At 46.6% G+C, this 20392-nt stretch overlaps 1 protein-coding gene across 3 annotated transcripts; it reads right to left on the minus strand.

The window, feature by feature from the left end:
• Positions 1–297: 297 nt before the first annotated feature.
• On the minus strand, positions 298–19081 carry RNF20 (ring finger protein 20). Of its 3 annotated transcripts, none has more exons than XM_054652844.2 (21): positions 18944–19081; positions 16053–16104; positions 15322–15492; positions 15031–15198; positions 14766–14913; positions 14421–14603; positions 13098–13216; positions 12137–12283; positions 11877–11954; positions 11460–11579; positions 10048–10227; positions 9717–9852; positions 8930–9051; positions 8216–8619; positions 7529–7646; positions 6097–6246; positions 4943–5155; positions 2902–3027; positions 1854–1994; positions 1428–1529; positions 298–1211 (listed from the first exon to the last, which is right to left on the minus strand). In XM_054652844.2, the coding sequence occupies exons 3-21, from the start codon at positions 15448–15450 to the stop codon at positions 1035–1037; spliced, it is 2961 nt and encodes a 986-aa protein (XP_054508819.1). In that variant the 5' UTR covers positions 15451–15492; positions 16053–16104; positions 18944–19081; the 3' UTR covers positions 298–1034. The 3 variants fall into 3 exon arrangements, with proteins under 3 accessions (XP_054508819.1, XP_054508818.1, XP_077027801.1); XM_054652843.2 differs by having other exon boundaries at positions 18849–19003; XM_077171686.1 differs by lacking the exon at positions 18944–19081 and adding an exon at positions 18537–18559.
• Between the last annotated feature and the right edge of the window lie 1311 nt (positions 19082–20392).

Raw genomic sequence — 20392 nt, forward strand, 5'->3', positions numbered from 1 at the left:
TCCAAGCACAGGGAGCACTGAGACTCTAAGCCACACGACATCTCTGCCAAAATTCCCAGCAGCCATGACAAAATGACTGCAGAAACAATGCAGCATCCTGACCCTCCTGATGTGTCAGGAATAAGCCACTGGGGATACAGCCAGAGGTACAAAAGTTGCTCTAGCTGGAGCTAGAAGAAGAGGAAGGAAGAAATTAGGTGTCTCTACTGTAGAAGTTAAAAGTTTGTGAGAAATGTTTCCAAGAACTAGACAAAGGATGGGAGAGCAGACAGACAGTACCAGAGGCAGGAGAACCAGAACAATTAACCAAACAGCTTTAGTAAGAATTTGTACATAACAAGGTTAATCTTTATGGTAAACCTGCAGCAAAGGAACCACTAAAAGTCCTTTTCTGAGAAGGACAGTGACAGCAATGCCTCAGCCTAGGGGAAAGTGAGCACATCAACCAGGACACGTCAGTGGAATGCTATTTTCTAAGGGTCTCAAAGATCTCTCCTTTCTCCTCTTCTGGATATTTAGATGTTTGTTTGGGGCTAGGGTTTCCTAGTGCACCAGCCCTCAGGGGTTCTTGGCCTGGCTCAGGAAGATCCCAGGTACCTAAGGAGTTGCTCCACTGAGGGCACAGATTCATTTCCTTGGCCTCTATTGGGTCTGTTAATTGAGAAACTCTTTCCTCCCAGGAGCAGTGTGATTCCTTGATAAGATTTAATTAGCATCCAAAGAAGAGCCCTCAAATGAAGCTCTCACAGATCTCTGCTGCAGCTGAGCTTCCATCCCACCAAGGCAGCACTTCAGCAGCATGGTCCCACCTTGGCAGTGTGAAAGCAAGGGATGGGAAATTTCCTCTCAGGCATAAAGAACTCACAAAAACTGAGGGCAAGACCAAAGGGACAGGGCCAAGAAAGGAAGCAAGATCCAGAGTGTGTTTCTTTCAAGACCCTGAAGGCCCCTCCCAGGAGACACTGCAGCTCAGGCAGCAGAAGCTGAGAGGGAGGCAGGGAGGCTGGCTCGGCAGCAGTGGGGGCTCAGAGGCCTCAGCCAATGTAGATCCTGTGGAAGTCGTTGGCCCCGAAGGCCGCGTTGCACTTGGGGCACTTGCGCTGCCGGGTGTCGTAGCGCGTCTTGACACACTCGAAGCAGAAGACGTGGAAGCACTTGGTGAGCACCGCGTCCTTCTTGCGCATGTTGCAGCATGGGCATGTCAGGCGGGCCTGCAACACAGACACACAGACACAGAGCTGTGAGGGGCCCTGCAGCCCAGCTGCTGTGCTGAGAGATGTCTCAACATGAAGGTCCTTCCATTCCTCAGAGGGACAATGTGGTTTCTCCAGTGCCAGAGTACAGACGAGAGATGTCAGATACTGGAAGTGTGCCTACACACCTTCTGACTAAGATAAAAAGGGAAGCTGAGGGACACAGATACTCACCTTGTAATCCTTGATTTCCTCCATCAGGATCTCATCACAGTTGGGAACCATGTCAGGCTTCTTTGTGGTCTCCAGCTTCCTGCGCAACCTAGAAATATCTTCCTGCACAAAAACAGGAGACCAAGAGAAGGAGCAGTACATTCTCTGTCAGCTTCTTCAGGGACCCAAGAGAACATGCACCTGGCTAAGTCATGCCACCCATAGTTTTACCCCCTGTAATCCAAGAGACAACATGGTCCTCTGATGCTACAAGTATTGTCAGTTATCAGGGGACAAAATCTGAAAGACACAAGACCTGATGATGCCAAAATCAAAGTGAAAATGGACCCCAAGAGCAGTTCAGCTGAAAGCCTCGGCAAGCTCGATGTACAAGGAGAAGGACACTAAGGCAGACAGATCTTGAAGGATTGTGCATAGGATATGTACCTCAGCCCTTTTGAAGTTGAACATCTCTTTCTCTCTAGTTACTCTGTTTTCCACAATCTCTTCCTGAAAATCATGTAACTTCTTCTGAGCCAGCTCTAGCTGGGCCTTCAGATCATCTGCAAGCTGGGCTGCATCCATGGCCTGAGAAAGAAAACCAGTATATAAGGACCAAACATAGAAAAACAGATCTAGTGGCTTCTAGTCCCTTGTAATTACCTTATTATCCAGTGGCTTCTAGTCCCTTGTAATTACCTTATTATCAACAAGTTTTAATAATTTAGCTTCAAGATTCCTTTGGGCAGAGCCAAACCTTGGCATGCTGCAAAGCACATCACTTAGAAAAACACTAATGATCATCCAAATCTCTTCTTAAAGTATTTTCAGCCTTCCAGCTTCAAGATTTTCTCTGTTAAAGTGTTCAGAGGCAGTTCTATAGCTGTTAATAGACAAAACTGCAAGATACCTATTTTTAACAATCTTCTCTCTTCACCACCTCTCTTCTGACTTTATAACCAAATGCCCTAATACCACCAATTGTCATATTAAGCACAGGTGACTGCTGAATTCTCCCTAGCTCTTCCTCACAGTGATACTCCTGCTTTCCTTTTTGCCTGTTTTAATGTAATTTCTGCATTTCTACTAAAACTTAATAACAAAGGCAGCTATTAGACTTAGTCTTATTTTACTGGTAATGCACCTACTTTATTGATCTTAGGCATTTGTTGAAAGTGTTCACATTCCTCAGCTGTATTTCCTTTTGCTTATCCCATCTTTGCTACAAAGGCTTTAACCCCAGTTAACTTCGTCTGGCTGCTCTTTCTTCACCACAGGTTGCACAGAAAAACATATAACCTGCTTTTCCTTATCAAAGCAGAACATCAGTCTCCAGAACTTTAATCATAATTCTCTCCAGGACTCCTCAGCCTTCTGATACACTCATCCAAAACCAGGGAATACCAGGTTCTGTAATGCCAGTGAGAGCTCAGAGCCTTCCATGCCTTCCCAAGCTCCCACTTACAGCCCAAGGGGAAAGGAAGGTATCGCTCACCTTGCGTTTGTTCATCTCCAGGGCCTGTGTTCGCAGCCCCAGCTCCTTCTCTCCTGTTCCAATGCTGCTCTGCAGTAAGTGTTCCTTCTCCTCCAGCTTACGCACCACCTGCAGCTGGGCATCCACCTTGGAAAGGGACACAGAGGGACCAGAAGGAACAAATGAATGCATGCTCTGTGGGTCTTCAGAGCTGTCATTCAAGCTGCAGCCTAAAACTACCCCTGCTTCCCCATCATCAGGGAGCACACCTTTGGCTTGCCTTTTTCTCCCTGAACAGCTGTGCCTGTATCCAGAGAGCTGTACCCAGATCTCTCTGGTCAACACTTTAAAAGTTAGCAGTCAAATATTTGTTAAACAAACATGTCTTAATTTTTGGACAGTGGCTTTAAGACTTGCAGTAAGGCAATGAACAGTTCCACAGTGGCACCAAGGATGACAGGATACAAAGTCATAGAATGGCCTGGATTGGAAGGGACCTAAGACCCTCTAGTCCCAGCCTCCCTGGGATAAATTCCACTAGGGCATGTTTCTCAAAGCCCCATCCAAGTCTGGCCTTGAACACTTCCAGGGATGAGGCATCCACACCATCTTTGGGCAACCTCCAGCAGTGCCTCACCACCTCTGAGTGAAGAATTTCTTTCTAACATCTAATATAAGCCTGCCGTCTTTCAATTTAAAACCACTGCCTCTTGTCCTGTAATTTTTTTTGTATACTCATATAAAAAGTTCATCTCCCTCAGGTTCCTAAGCCCCCTTCAGGTACTGGAAGGCTGCAATGAAGTCTCCCCTGAGTCTTCTCTTCTCCAAGCTGAACAGGCCCAGCTCTCTCAGCCTGTTCTTGTAGCAGAGGTGCTCATTTCTTCTCATCATCTTTACAGGCTCCTCTGGACTCCCTCCAAGAGGTCCATGTGTCTTTGCTGTGCTGAGGACCCCAGAGCTGGATGCAGCACTGCAGCTGGGCTCTCACAAGGGCAGAGCAGAGGGGCAGAATCCCCTCCCTCAGCCTGCTGCCCACGCTGCTTTGGATGCAGCCCAGGATGCAGTTGGCTTTCTGGGCTCCCAGCGTGCGCCTCTGGGTCAGGTCCAGCCTCTTACCCAGCAGAATCCAAGAGTCCTTCTCTGCTCTGGTGCTCTCAGTGATTTCCTCTCCCAGCCTGTGCCCATGTCTGAGGTAGTTCAGACTGAACCATGGTTTCCAACTCCTATGCTTGTTACCAGTATATACAGCTATAGGTAGAATATACAGGCAGAAGTACTATTCCAACAGGAAAAGAACTTCCGACTTTTCCTCACCCATCTGCTCTCCATAGCAGTGAATCTGGAGGACACTGTAATGCTCATACAGCAGTGTCAGTTTCCTACAATGACAGGCCCCTTTGAATCCTGATGCAGTCCCAGGCTGGTGAGAGGAACACTCCATCCTGGACTGATTCTGGTGAAGACAGTTAATTCTCTTCAGAGCAGCTCATATGCTGCTATGCTTTGCATTTTGGAGCAAAACACTTTCAGTAACACAGCACTGTTTTAGCTGCTGCTGAGCAGTACCTATACAGCACCAAGACCTTCTGTGTCTCATGCTGCCCACCAGAAGGTAGGCTGAGGGTGTCCAGGAAGCAGGGATGCCACACAGCCAGGACAGCTGATCTAGCTGGCCCAAGGGGTGTTCCACACCCTACAATGCTGTGCTCAGCAATAACAGCTGGTGGAAAGGAGGCAGTGGGAGGATGTTCAGAGCTGCAACATTTAATAACAGTAAGGCCTGATGAAGCCCTGCCTTCCTGGAGATGGCTTAACTCCTGACTGCCTCAGGAAATAACCAATTAATTAATTTCTTGTTTCACTTGTATAGACATCTCTGCTTTAACTGTTAAACTGCCTTTATTCAGCTCACCTGTTTTCTCACTTTGTCCCTTCTGATTCTTTCCCCTTTCCCTCAGTGGGGAAGAGAGCAAACCGTTGTGTGCAGCTGCCTAAAACAGAAAACCCACACCTCCATCTCCCCACCATCTCTCTTGTCCTCTCTCTCCTTTTTCCCTATTACCTGTGTTTTCAGTGTCAAAACTTGGTCTGCTAGCTCCTCTTTTTCCTCTTTCAGCAGCTTATGGATCTGGTTGGACTTGATACGTTCTGACATCAGCTTGAAGTTGGCATCATCCTTCTCTCGCAGCTGCTGCATCAGGCGGATGTTCTGCTCTTGCATGTCTTCAAAGGCTTGGCCTGTGACATCCATTTCTGACAGCAGGGCCTCTTCCTCCTGCAAAAGAATCACAGGCTCTGGCCAAACTGTGCCCTGGACCCTCTAGAGTGAGCCTGAACATTTTATTCAGAGACACCAAACCTAGCAAAGATGGAGGAAGATTCTCAATGTGAGGGAACAGCATTATCCCAACAACCAGAAAAATGTATTCCCTACAAGTTTGCGCCACAGCAGATACTCTGAATTTGTAGGTGCAGAGAAAAGATGGTTACATGTCACTTGTCTGGCAGAATCAGGTTTGACACAGTCGTTGCCAGAGCTGGGAAGAAACCAACACCCAATTCCCAGCAGCTGAACAGCTGTCAGATACACCAGGGCAAAAATTCTACATGTGGACAGGTTGACAGCTTCCAACTAACAGGCTGCCAAGCTCCTTAAACTCATTTTGGCCACTTCAGCATTGACAAGATAGAGCAGTTCTGCTCTACAATAACAAGAATCCAAATTCTAAGAAAGTACATGTCAATTCACTGGCTTCCCTCTATCCTGCTGAGGTGGTCCTGCTCTCTCATTGGATTGAGCCTTTTTTAGCAGAAGGCATGTACCACTTCCATGCAAAATATTCACGAGATGAACTGAGGAGGTAATAACTCTTAAAAAGAAATTGTCATCTCTTCCCCTAATGGCTGATAAAATAAAGCCAATTCTCCTCTGTGTGCCTCACCAAGGCCATATGTTTAACTGTTTATTTAATGTTTAATTGTTATTAAACATTTCCCACCACGGCCTGCCTGTGATATCCCAGAGCTGAGGGTGGACAGGGTTATTTTATTGGTGGTTCCTTTGCTTGCTCAGTTTTTTTCTCCTTTGGTAAACAAGCACCAAACTCCCATCTCTGGCCCATACAAATATAAATTCCTTCTCTCTTTCTGGATATAACCTGAAGGCAGCTCCCCCAGTTGCCCCAGCCAAAAGAGACCTCATCAGGAATTTCTCACCTGCTTAGCCATGGCAAGTTTCTTCTGTAAATATTCAATCTGTTCTTCCACTGCTCGGATCTTGCGGAGGGCATCCTCATCAGCCATCTTCTTACTCTCCTTTTTTTCCTTGTCTTCCAATTCTTTCACCCTCTGCCTCAGTTCTTCAAGCTACAAGAACCAACCAGAAACAACACTAAACACAAGGATACACCCTGAGCATTGTTCAGAGCCTGTTTTCTCCAAAATTCTCTGAAACACTCAGGACTGCCTTCAAAGCATGGCAAAAAAACCCCAGGTTGTTTTGACAGAGTATTACAGGCAGATGTACCATTTGGATGGGCTGTAGGCCCAAGAGCTTGACTTCCACACCTTTGAAAATTTCATAGCATCTTTTATCAGAGTAGGAACATCAGTCTCCTGCAATTGTACATGTATGGATACAAACTCAGAAAGCATCTGCTCCTTTAAGACCATCTGATCAAGGACCTTCTTCCATACAAGGAGGAGATAACTGGAAAATGACAAGGTAAAATAAAACATACAGAGATACAAACTTGGCAGAGAAATGGTAAGGGAGGCAGTGATGAGAATGAAACCTGGTCAGTCACACTAAACATTGAGAGCACATGAGGGTGTGAAAATGTTTACTCCATCAAGGTTATCTGAGTGTGGGAGAAGGAGAAAACCCAAAATAAAATATTCAGAGACACAAACCTGACAAAACAAACACAGATACAAAGAGAGGAAGCAAACCTCTCCAGTCACAACAGCTTCCAAGGAACTACAGGAACCACCTCCAGGAAGATCAGCTGGGACTTTGTAACTGATGACACTGTAAAGCAGGAATGGCTCCTGAACTGGGACAGCTGTGGCAATCAAAAGCAGCTCAAATCCAGAAGCAATGTGCAGGGAAATGGAGACCAAGGATGAACAAATTAGGGTTAGACAGAGAAGGGTATAAAAGGAGCCAGTCCCATGGGAAATATGGGCAGTCAGTATGCAGTTGCCTGGCTCAGCCTTGCCCACAATCATCACAGCCTGTCCTGTCCTAGCTTCTTGTATCTTTTCCTAAGTATTGCCATGTAATCTAACTCTGTACCCCATGTGTGTGTGCTGCACAGAGGAAGTGCTGCCTATAGGTGAGACCTGCTTGTGAACAAGGCAAGAGGGGCTTGGAACCACAGGGGTCCCAAAGAGAGGGACATGCTGGAACTGAAGGAATCTGCAAATGGGTCTGTTCTTATGAACCTAGAGACTGGTGTGTGTGTGTGCCTGCACTAGCAACTAGTCCCTGTTATCTCCAGACCATTCCAATCTCTAAGCGACAAAGCTGGGAAGACAAACAATCCTCAGTTCTGAGGAGAGAAACAACACAGTTCTGCTGCAGAGTACCTGAAAAGAAGTTTAAGTAACACATTAAAAAGAAAAGAGGATGAGAAATTAGGAATACCTCAGCTTTTGCCTTCTTCTCAGCTGCCATCAGCTGCACTTTGTCTCTCTGCTCTTTGGGGGCAGAGCGGTACATATCCAGCAACAGTTTCATCTCCTTCTGGCTCTCCTGGGCCTTCCTGGAGAAAGGGAGACGGACCACAGTAAGAACACAGTAGCAAAGCCACACTGTTAGACAGCCAGCACCACAGCCTGGCAATATTCTCTCATCTCCCATATGGATATGGAGTTGTTGGTGGCTCATTTTATCCTGGTAACATAAAACAGCAGCTGAGTATAGTCTGGAAATAAAACATGTTCAGGCACATGGGTTGAGATGCAAGAAGTGGGCTGGAGATGAAATACATATCCTAATAATACCTACAAACTATCCACCTCTGCTTTGGGAACCATGTAGGAGTGGGAACACTGCTGTGTCCTCTATTAATAACCTGCTGCTGTGAACTTCTATGCTATTGTTATGACATCAACAAATCAACATTACTTGACCCACACCATGAAGTATCTGCTTTGGTAATTCATGCTTTAGGCTACTGCACTGACCACATCACAATCAGAAACAGAGGGTGTCAAGAAACTCTCTTGATTCCAAACTCCAATGATGCTGATCCCGTAAAAGCAAGACCACGTGAACACCCCAGGCTTGGGCACTGCTCACACAGGAAAGGGAGAAAACAGCAACTCTTACTTGAGCTCAGCCTTCAGCTGCTTGATCACTTCAGCCTCCTTCTTTCTTCCATCTTCATGCTTCCCTTTCTCCTTCTCTTTGGACTCTCTCTCCTTCTCAGATTCCTTCTGCTTCTGCTTTTCCCGCTCTCGTTCCTTTTCCTTCTCTTTCTCTTTTTCTCGTTCTCTCTCTTTCTCCTTCTCCTTTTCCTTCTCTCGTTCCCTCTCTCTTTCCCGTCTCTCCCGCTCCCGTTCCTCTTCATCTCGCCTGGCCTTCATCTCATTAACATCTTCAGAAGCAGCCTTGGGAACAGTCACTTGGGCAGAAGGATCATCAGGCTCCTGCTTGATCTCTGCAGGTTCCTCCTTTGTGTCTTCAGTGCTGGACTGGGACTGGAGGAGAGCACTGCCACTGCGAGAGCGGATCTGGAGTGGAACAGCAAGAGAGATGACCAAGAAAACAGTGTTTAAGTTCTTAGCCAGGAGTCTTCCCTACTTCCTTCTCCCTTGTCTTCCCAGATCCATGCTTCCATGCCCCCTTTTCATGGAGCACTACACAGCTACAAAGGAAGAGCATTTGTTTGGTCAAAGGAAGCAGCAGAGTGCAGAGCTCCACAGAAAATTTCACTGCATCCTGCACAGCGTATCAGAAAGGTTGGTATTCCTGGCAAGGGTGACAGCATTACCCCTTCTCCTAAGCCTTTCCCTTCTTTTCTGGCATTTCCTGCTGTGTTACCTTGCTCAAGTCAGACTGGGCCTCTCTCAGTTTGCGTTTGTATCTCAGCACCTCTCCCTTCAGCTGGTGGTTGTGATTCTGGAGGCTGCTGATGAGGTGACGCATCTCCCGATTAATGGGGCCTGCAAAAACAGAAACACCTTTGCAACAAACCACACCTCTGCCAACCTTCTTGAGGACTTTCATGGAGATGGAGAACAAGCTAAGTGACAATGACAAAGAACAAAATAAGACTCTCACCATTCTGCCACGTAGCAGAGCAACACAAAACACTTGCAGAAGGAAAGTCATGCCAGTTTTATACACAACCATAAGTCCTTGCAAATTCACAGTCCTACGTTCCCACTTAATATCCTTTTTATGACCATGATCCGAAGGGAAACATGTCATGTTACAAAACAAATCTGATTTAAATGCTCCTTCAAAAGTAATTTATTTCTTCTGATGAAATTTAGGAATCACTGCTTTGCTATCTAGATTGTCCTTACAGACTTGGAAATGAATCCTCCCCCCAAGTAATTTTTAATCATGCAATGTATCCTGCCATAAACCACATTGTTAGCAAAATGTATCTATTATGCAGCATCTAGAAAGAAGTCAGATAACATGGAACTGGCCTCCCAATAAAACAGGTGAAGAGCTTTGCTTGTTGAGATGAGGAGACCTGCCAGAACAAGTATTTAATAGTAACAAAGAATCAACCCATGCATCCTAGTACACCGTAGCCCCTAACGGGCATTGGTGGGTAAGTGGTGTTTGTTTCAGGCACAGCAGAACAACAACTTACCTGCTTGCTCATTGGCAGCAAGTGTCTGTTCAAACTCTATCCTCAACATCTCATACTCTTTGCGGACTTGTGCCAGGGTGTCCTCCAGCTGAATGACCTCAGTGCGTAGCTTCTTGTGAAGGCTGACCTCATCCCTCTGAGGAACAGAAAGGAAACAGAACTCAGTGCTTTGAACCTGGAGTATCTCTCACCTCATCAATATCAGGTACCACCAGAGACTGAATTATTGCCAGAAATGTCTATTTCCTGAGCATTTGCAGAGGCACACAGACCCATCAGTGATGGCTGGTGGCACGACAGAACTCCCAGGCTGAGAGAGCAGAGGTGTTACCTCAATCAGTTCCACCTGGCGCTGGTGCGTGGCGCGGGTGCCGTGGAGCAGCGTGCGAGCCTCATCAAGGTGTGCCTTCAGCTGCAGACTCTCGTTATACAAAACAGAAAACTGGGACTGCATGCAGCGATATTCCGGGGTCTCCTTCACAGCCTCTTCCACTGCCCGCCGCAGCTCAACCTGGTTGGGACACAAGAAAATGTCACAAAAACAAAAATTATCCCCTTGCCTTTGGTTTCTGTCTCTCAAGACAGAAGAACAGTGAATCAAGCTGCCACAAGCAAAGACAAGAGTAGAACTTGAATAGCACTGCTGTGAAGTAGGTCCAAGTGATATGATTCAGTACCAATCCTAAAAAGTGTCTGTGTTCTCTTATGCGCTAGGCTGCTTCTCTCGCACAACCACAAGGCGGAAGTTTTTCAATCTTAGGTCCTGAAACAGTTTCTCTTAAAGATATGAACTTGGAAAACATAATAAATTGTAAACACCCAGATCAACAAAGATGGACACACAGAAAAGTATGAGAGAACAGAGAAAATACACATGCAAATAGGAATTATGTCAGCCTTCTACCAGTAGGACATAATAACTGAAAGAAAGAGAAATGAAAAAAAATCCCAGAGGTACAGAACTGAACTCCTAGAAAAAAAAGTTAGCAAATGATTGTAACTAGCAGCAGTAAACCAGACACATATATACATGCATTCAGCTTAAAAGTAATTACGGGGGGAAAAAAAAGTTGTAAGCTAAGGACACTTCTCTCTAAACAAACTCATGTGGATAAACAGAATTCAGAGGTTCCTCAAGACAGTTTCCAGCATCAGATCTCTGGATTAAAGTTTTTGAGACAGACATTTCTTATAACTGGCACTGACTACTAAGATGAAATTTGGATTATTCTCTCCGTCATATACTTATCTACCACAGAGCCACAACTTCTTGTGTTACCACTCTTAAAACATCACAAACTCACAGGCTGTCTCCTATCTATCCATTCCCCACAGTGGGGAAGACAGAAGTTCATTGTCTCTTTCAAGAGCCTCTCTCCCCACACAAGTTCCCTGATTGTTTCTCTTCTCTGGTTCCACTTGCACAGGGCGTGGGGAAAGTGGAAAATCTGAAAACAGTTTTAACCAGACATGATTAAAATGGACTCAAAGATCAGAATGGGTGGGACATGGGCAGGAAACCATTACAATTTCCAACGGTGGCCACACGGTGTCACCAACGCACTGAGCTGCAAGTGGAGCCACAGACCCGCTCAATTGTACCTGGAGCAAAGTGTAACACAGCTAAAGAGCAGGCTCAGAACAGACACTGCAATGAGGTTTTCTGCAGACACAGCACTGCAAAGCCGAGGGCAGCCCATCCCACAGAACACCTTCATCCTCACACAGCTACAGATGTCTCACCTTGAGCTTTTCATTCTGTGTTGTTACTTCCTCAAGATCCTGACGCAGCTCCTCCAATTCATTAAGGCGATTCCCAGCAAGCTCTTTATTCTCTTCCAGCTCTGCATTCATCTCCTCAAACTGTTGGGATAAACTGCTTGTAAATCCTACTGTTAATGTGTCTCCTGAGAGTGCTAAGGAACTATCTGTTCATGCAGTAATGGCAGCTACAGACTGAGCAGTCAGGTAGCTTGACCAAGCGAGACAGAGTCTAATTCCACCTGGTGTTTCTTAAGTAGAAAACTCATGACACAGACAAAATAGCTTGTCCAGAGTCACCCAGCTTTGTGGCACAGGATCTAAAAATTATCTAAACTAAGTATCAAATTCTGTTCAAATTGTGGCCCTTGTTCTCCTTGAACAAACTGCTGGCCTTACCTTGCGAGCATTAATGGTGATTGTTCCCCCATAGAGGCTGCTCCCAGCTCCATATACCTTGTAGCCTTTGGAATTTACCTGCAAGAAATGCAAGAGATTTCCTCAAGATCCAGTGAAATACTGACAAGAGTGATGCAGCAGGTCCAAGACCAAAGAAGGAACACTGCAGGTTCTCAGCTCTCCCAGCAAAGTCCCAGAGAGGATGTCACACATCCATCCAACACCACCCCCACTTCCCAGGTCTCCTGGCCAGTGCTTACTCGTTCCAGGACGTCAGCCAGGTGGCGGTTGAGTCTCTGCTCTCTCTTGCGGATCTTGTCAATGTCCCACTGCAGGTCATCAATCATGGTCTCCAGGACAGACACCCGGGATTCTGCTGTCTCCACCCTCTCTTGCAGCTTGGAGAACTGCAATCAAAGGAGTGCTTCAGCCAGCACATTGCATAGAGCCAACTTTTCCTCATGCTGCTCAGGAGTCATTTTTCTCTTTTTCATCTTTTGCTGTGGTGACAGACTATTCCATGAACTGTCCCAAATTTTACACTGGCCAAATCCCAAGACAGCAACAAAAATAAGACAAAACTGAAAATTGAGAAAGAGCAGAAGCTGGTAGTATCTGGTAGAATACAGAGGAAGCCACCTCAGCTGATTCAAAGCCTTTTTTGATTTTAATCTTTTCTATCCCTATGTCCATCTACTTTAGAGAGCACCTAAGTGCTCAGATGTCTAATGCTGTGCAATATCAGCACTAACACAATTTTTTAATGAACTGAAATCTCTCAAACAAATGCAGCTACTAATGTGAATCCTTTAACAACTGGGATCATCCTGTAAGTGATATCATTATACTGTCAAATTACACAGAGAAACCAAGGAATTCAGAACGACAGAGATGTCACCTTGACTGTTCCGGGTGTCTACACAGCCACCTCAGCACCACGTGCCCCCAGTTTCTCTGCTCTCCCGTCTTCTTTAAAAGTTAAAACCATTCAGTTCACTGTCTCACTTATATCCTTTCCTTTAGTGATGTAACAAGCAAATCAACCTGATTTATACAGAAAATCAGTGTACAGCTCTCCACAACAACAACCCTTTTTGTAACTTTCAAACCATGCTCCTCCTATGCCTCTCCAAGGATATGAGCTGCCTTCCAATCTATGGGAACCATAAATTATGCTAAGCAGGACCCCAAAGCAGATTTCTTTCTCTCTCCTGTTTTTACCTCCTGAGACATGACTCTGTGCTTCTCCTGAAGAACATCAGCCAGTTCTTGCAGCCGTCCATTCTCGTGTGACAGGTAGGTATTCAGCTCCACTACTGCTTCTTCCATCAGTGAAATATCTGAAAGGTGCACAAAGAAAAGGAAATTAATGGAAATCTGGTTTTAATTCCTGAACAGCAATGAGAGAAATAAGAAAACAGAAAAGGAGATTTCTGGGTCTAACTTTACTTTAATTTACCTCTGCCACGGGTGCTTCCTGAGGGCCTGATCTCAATCCACAGAGAGCTTTGTCCATATGCAAAAGGCTCTGCAGTTTAACAGTGCTGCCCATTTCTGACCCAGGGGTCATCCCCTAACACAAGAGATCACTTCAGCTCTGTCTGTGCCAGCAACCCAGAGCATGTCCTTGGAACCAGGGACACCCAAATTCAAGCATAAACCTGTTGCAACAGGTTTATGCCCAGGGTGACACACCAGGCCAACACACCATGACACCATATGACAACCACAGCGCTGGGTGACAAGTGAAACTAGAGCACCTGAGGCATGGCACCAGTGTCAAAGCTACTACAGTTTGTCCTTTAGCCAAGGACAGCAACATATTCTTACACCCATACCAGACTTGGTCAGAGCACACAGAAGCACACCAAGCATGAGCTGATATTTCACCCAAGGTTTCTTTCAAAAGATGAAAAATCTAACCTTAAGCTAATGATGCTTTTTCAACAGTCATCTGAGTCTAAAGTGAATCTGCTACATTAATTTTTAGAAGATGGTAATTTGGCTTTCTCTGCAGAACTCTGCTATGTTCAAAACTGACAGCTACACTAAGCACACCATGCCATGAGACAGGTACAATTTTGCTCAGGATTCAGTGGAAACTGAGCAGCTTGTTATTGCCACACCTTCTACTAAACTGCAAAGGAGAAGGAGTCCACCATCAGTTCACAATGCTGATTTCACTTCTTTACTTGTAGGCACAAAACCTTTTATGTGGTGGCTAAGAACAGGTGGCTGAGGAGGTTCAGCTGTGCTCTCTGACTTCTCAGGTACATGAACAGAGTACTGGAAGAAACAAGCTGCTTCTTAGCCCAACATGCTGGGCAGAGCCCTCAGCACTCAAATACAGAGGTAGATGCAATGCACTTCTGGCACATGGCCCTTTAGAGGAGGTTTTGATAACAAGAGTTTAGAAAGCCAAAAAAATTAATTTTAGAAAATAAATGCACATGAGAAGGACTAGACCTTAATGTCTACCATTCAGGATCAGGTCTAAGGTGGGAGCAGATAAGCATTCTTGAATACCTGCCACCTTGGTCATACCTCCACTATTCAGTTTGTGAGATAGGACATCCACTTTCTCCTGCAGCTTGTCATACATTGTCACAATCTGGGCAACAGCACGGCGGGAGGACTCCACACGCTCCTGCAGCTGAGATTCTATCTCCTCACTGGTACTGCTGGCTAGAGTGGCCAGGAAGGAGAAGGCCGGCTCCAGCCCTTCCCCTGGGAACATAAAGGGGTGAAAAAAAGTAAGTGTGTTTTAGAAGGTAGCATATCCCTGCTCTTTAGAATCACAAAAAAAAGTCTGTCAGCCTTTAGAAAAGGACATCAGTGCTGTCCACAGCTGAAATCCACCTTTCCCACTGTCCCCACCCCCTTTCTCACCTCGTTCCCTCTCATCTTTGCGCTCCTGATTACTGTCAGAGTCTGGTTCAGGTTCTGGCACCACCAGTGCTTTTCTTTCAGACAAAAGGTCTCCAAGACCTTGGTCCAGGTCGAAGCGTTTAAGGATGATGCGGATATTTTCATCAAACTGAATGATGGGACAGCCAAGGCCAGACAAGATAAAGAATGGATGTGAACAAAAGGAGTACAGAGGTACAGGGGAGACAAGCAAACTGTATATGAAGTAACAAAAGCTGTTCCCAACCTGATTCCAGTAGCGGTTGATGATCAGCAGAGAGGCATCGTCAGTGGCCTGCCGACGCTCCAGCTTCTCAATGTGCTCCCGCAGCTCATCTTCGATGGCCTGGCGCTGGTCGAGCATCTCCGCCAGCTTCCGGTTCTTGGTCTGCAGGGTCCGGATGTCCAGCTCCTCCTGGGCACAGCCACACAGCATACAGGCCAGGTCACAGAAGGGCTCACCCTGACCCCAGAGACATTTCTGCCTCCAGATGAAAAAAACCAAAAGGTGGAGTGGGGGTATGCAAGGAAGACATACCGTTGAAGAAACACCACCAAGTTTAATGGTCTCCACAGTGGTGCCTGAATCTTCAACCCCTGCCTTCTTTTCCGGAGGTGCAGAAGGGCCAGGCTCTCCAGCCGTCCGTTTATTGCCAATTCCAGACATGGTGGCTGAAGTGTACGGATTCCCACCTTCTCCAAGTTCTTCCTGAACATTAAAGAACACTATGAAAAAATCACCAAACACACATCCATGCAGCCAACTTGATTTGGGGTTTTTAACACGGTGATGCATCATGGTAACAAAATGCCCAAAACAGAGAAGATCATGGAACTAGAAAGATTTTGAAAAATATTTGTTGGGAGGAATGGACTAAAAGTGGAAGACTGGTAAAGGACTGTAAATCATTCAAGTGACCTTGCAGCTGGGAATAACTCTTGACAAGGCAATGATCCTCTGGCACAGGCTGACTTTAAGGGCGATCACTTCTCTAATACTGCACCTCTGCCAGCTGTTGCTTTGGGGAGCAAATTTGTTTCTGTTTGTTTCTGTTTCAATTTGTTTCTGTTACCTTGCTCCCACAAGGAGCACTGTAACAGAAACAAATTTACTCCTGGTGTTCTAACTAGGAGATTGTGCCAGCCGGTGCTGACTCACACATTCTGGTCCAACATTAGTAAAAGACACCAGCAGGATCTGCACTTCAAGCAGAAAGTTGATGGGGAAAATATCCACTGCTCTGTAATGTTAAAATTGAAGCACTGTACCTTATCACCCTCCTTGCAAAAAAATCTTCATCCAGGTGCACTCTCTGCTTTTCTGCATTAACAAAAATGAACCAGGTTAGACTTTGGCAAACAACTGAGACAGTGTGTATGTGCACCAGTTCACTGCACAACAACCAAACTGTTCCTATTGAATCTACACACAAAGCCAGTCAAAGCTGAGGGCAGCAACACCCTGGAAATAAATGAGCCCTGTACGCAGAGAGCTCACAAATCCTACAGAACTGAAAAGAAACTTGGGCTCAAGGCTTGTAAAGATCCATTCCAAGAGTTTTGCTGTGTACCAGGAGAGATCAAACATGTTTGAAGAGAACCTATTCCTAACTCAAAGCAGTCTGAAAAGCTCTGGACTAACAGAGAACAGCTGGGGCTGTGAGGGAGGACTGGACATCACCTGCCCTGTGCTCCTGCATGAAGCAGGCTCAGCCAAAGCAGGTTTCCAAGGGCCCTGTCCAGGCAGCCTGAGCATCTCCAGGCACAGAAACTCAGCCACGGCTCTGGGCAGCCTCTCTAGTGCTTGATCACCCTCAACATTAAAACAGGCTTTTCTCATGTATGAACAGCATTTCCTGTAGTTCCCTAAAATATTATTGAGCAAAATTACAAGTGTATCCTCAAAAGGTTTCCAACACAAATGGAGCAGCTGGAGATGAAAAATGGAACCAACCAGATCTTCACTAGACATGAGCTGCATTCTTCTCCCACAGCCACTGAGGCTGTGTCAGACTGAACGAAGCCAGAAGTGAATGAAGTGCAGACCACACCAGTAAAACCCAACCTGTTCCATTTAAAATTATTATGGAATTTATGGTCAAACCAGGGGTTAGGAACTGAACCTTCCAGTTCTTATCTGCTTTAATTGAGCGGTTCTACTGAAAGCAACAAGGCCATTGTCTTTTGAAGATGAAGCTGGTACACTGCTTTGCCAAATCTCAGCATTCACAAGCATCTCAGTGTGGCACTGCCCTTCATCATATGCAAAAGAGTATAAAGATTATTTCTAAGTGAGTTACTGAAACAGATCCTGCTGAGTTACAGCACAGATCCTATGAGGTATCTTCTAATAGAAACATTAAATTACATCTCAAATTTACAAAGAAAGACAATTGCCATGGAACCATTTTCCTTCTCTTAGCAACAGCACTGACTTTAGCTGGAATTCTGAGAGCATTGGAAGGAAACAGCTGTCACTAAAAACATCTCATTTGTCCCCTGTCAGTCCAGCAAGCCACCACTGCCCACTGCCTTTCACGCTTTTTGTCCCCAGACAAAATACCCCTTCCACTGCCTCCTGGCACCACCCCCTCAGCTCCAGCTCCTCTCTCACCACTTCCTCACACACTGTATACCAGACCCCAACCCATTAATTTTTTATGGCCACAGACCGTCTCTTTCACAGAATCATTTAGAATGGGAAAAACCCCTGAGATGGAGCCCAACCTATGAACCAACACCACTCTGTCAGCCACACCATGGCACTGAGTGCCACGTCCAGCCAGGGACAGGGACTCCACCACCTCCCTGGGCAGCCCCTTCCAGTGCCTGACAATCCTTTCTGCTGCTCACACATAGAAGAACTCTAAGCATGAATGTTCATTTCTTTGAATGTCAGATTTCATTTCTGACACAGAACAGCTGATCTGCTCTGCTACCTAATAGTAAGTTTTACTTACTCATTCTGTATTTGCTTAAAAAAAGGTGGATTTCTGATGACAAGCCCTATCGATTGAAACTCAGATTTTCTCTTCTTACTTACTACCATTTTACAACTAAATTCAAAACCTTTATTACATCTGCCACCACCTGATGTTCCTGCTACAGTACAGAAATCACACTACACATGTATAAACCTGAATTTATGTAAAGACACTGAAAAACAGAAATAAAAGCACTGGGCAGATTTAAAAACTGCTATTTGAGTTTATACTCCCCAGCAGGAACTCCAGTCAAACAATGATCTATCCACAAGCCTAACAGGGATTTTTCCATGGCTTCATGTCAAGCTCAGCAGGAATATTTTAAGCATAACAGGAGAAAGGGGAAAACTCCCAACCCTCTGCTCTGCCTGGCCCTAGCATGGCATGGATGGAGGACTGTGCCCAGTTCTGGACTCCTCAGTACAAAGACAAGAAGCTGCTGGAGAGGTTCCAGTGGCAGCCACAAAGATGATGAGGGCTCTGGAGCATCTCTCATATAAGAAGAGACTGTGATATCTGGGCCTGGTTAGTCTGGAGAACACTGGGAGAGGATCTAATTAATGCACACAAATATTTCCAAGGTGAGTGCCAAGAGAGTGGTCCAGACTCTTCAGTGCTACCCAGCAACAGGATGACGAGCAGTGGCCATAAACTAAAACCCAACAAGTTCCACCTCAACGTGAGGAAAAACACTGAGGGTGGCAGAGCACTGGAACAGCTTCCCACGGACGTCATGGACTCTCCGCCTTTGGAGACATCCCAAACCCACCTGGATGTGTTCCTCTGTCACCCGCTCCAGGTGACTCTGCCTTGGCAGGGGGGTTGCACAGGGTGATCTCAACCCGACCGATGCTGTGATCCAGCTTCCCACACACACCAGCCGCTCTCACACCTCCTCCGCTCTCCCACATCCCGCGGGGGTCCTGCCCCTGCCCCCGGCATATTCCCACAGCGCCAGCCAGACACGACGCGGCCCCGTCCCTCCCTCTGAGGGTGTGCGCTGCCTCCAGCCTCCAGCGACCCCTCCGTCCTCCACACGGCCCCCTCCCGGCTCTCCCCGGCCCCCAGCCGCCCCACAGACCCGCCGCGGCCGCCTCGTCGCTGCTGCCGCCGCGCCCCGCTCCGCCGGCAATGGCCGCTACGGGCCGCCCTTTCCGGCCGCCATTTCGCCCTCACCCGTCATGGAGGCGCCGCTTTGCCCTCGCCCGACATGGCGGGGCGGCAGCGGCACCAGACGCCGGCGCCCTCACCCGCACCAAAGATGGCGGCGCGGGCGGAGCCGCCCCCGCCCACACGCGGCCCCGTGGAGCGGCCGCCCCCCTGCCCGCTCCGGAATGGAGCCGCGTCCCGGCCGGAGCGGGCGGGAAGGCGTCGGAGCTTCTTGATGTGGGTTAAACATTCTGTGCCGGCCATGGTATGGCAGCAGGGTTAGGGCAGTGGTTGTCCCTCTGCATTCGGCACTGGAGAGGCCACGCCCTTGCTCTCCTCCAACAGCGAGAATTTTCTGCTTTCGTCCGTGTTGTTTGAAGATTAACTGTGCGAATTGTGCAGAGACAACACAATAGATGAGGGAAAAATGACAAGAAAAAATCAGAGTGGTAAGGAGAGAAAGAGAGGGATTAATAATACTTGTATTAATACTTGAGATACTCTTGTGAAGAAGATGGGAGAGCCAAGCAATCCAAATGCCAGTGCAGAGGAACTGCAGAGAAAGTCTTGCAGCAACTTGCAATTACTTAGAGTCAGGAGTGTGACAAATATGGCTGCTTTTTCCTGAACCTCGCAGTCCTTCACTTCCAATTGCTACAAGAAAGAGTGGAGCACTGTACAAAATTACAGTTGCTTAAGAATTGGAGTGACTGAAGGAGAGTGTTTCTTGGAAAGGATGTGCACATGTTTTTAGCATAAGCAGAGGGAAGCCTGGTATAGAGAAACCACCAAAGACCCAGAGGTGAACTGAATAAAAAACGTTGTGTAAGGAACAGCCTAGAGAGGAGGCAATTTTGAGCTTGCACTGTTGGTGTGCTCAGGATGCGGCCACAAAAGGAGACTTGGATGGACTGAATCTCCTGTAAACAAGAAATGCACAGACTTGTGACCAGGGTTGTGCTGAGCATCACCCATTACCTGTTCCAAACCTCTATTCCAAATTAAAAGGACCTACACAACCTCAAATACTGTCTTTCTCTCAAGTTGCAGGAGTAGTAGTAGCCACCAAATTGCTATGAAAGCCCAACACATGGGTGTGAAATTCATCCTCTTTGGTAAGGTGGCAGGTGGAGACACAGCATTGTGAACTATTCACATATTACCCAGATGTGTCTGCAGATGTGCAGGTAAATTTGGAGCTTTGGCACACCCGGGATGGTACCCAAAGTGATCTTTGATCCAGCAGAACTGTATTGCTTCCAAGAGGAGAGGCTCTATGGGAGATGGTCTGGGAGCTGATCTCTCTCCCACCTGTTGCTGAACCTGAGGTTGTCGTGAGCAGAAGGCTCTGCCCTGGAGGGCAGAGGGAAATCCTCTTTTGTGAGAGGATTTGTGTGCCTGGAATTTGCTGAGGAAATAGCAAAGCACAGATTCATCCCAAAGATGGGAACAGAAGAGCTTTGGCCAATCAGCTCC

This window comes from Agelaius phoeniceus, chromosome Z (assembly GCF_051311805.1).
Source record: "Agelaius phoeniceus isolate bAgePho1 chromosome Z, bAgePho1.hap1, whole genome shotgun sequence".
Lineage (NCBI taxonomy): Eukaryota > Metazoa > Chordata > Aves > Passeriformes > Icteridae > Agelaius > Agelaius phoeniceus.

Coding starts and splice junctions, on each gene's coding strand:
- RNF20 (XM_054652844.2), bottom strand. CDS start 15,450: ATGTCTGGAATTGGCAATAAACGGACGGCTGGAGAGCCTGGCCCTTCT. Junction 12,284..13,097: donor ACAGAGTCATGTCTCAGGAG/GTAAAAACAGGA, acceptor CTTTGATTGCAG/TTCTCCAAGCTGCAAGAGAG. Junction 8,620..8,929: donor CCCAGTCTGACTTGAGCAAG/GTAACACAGCAG, acceptor GTTCCACTCCAG/ATCCGCTCTCGCAGTGGCAG.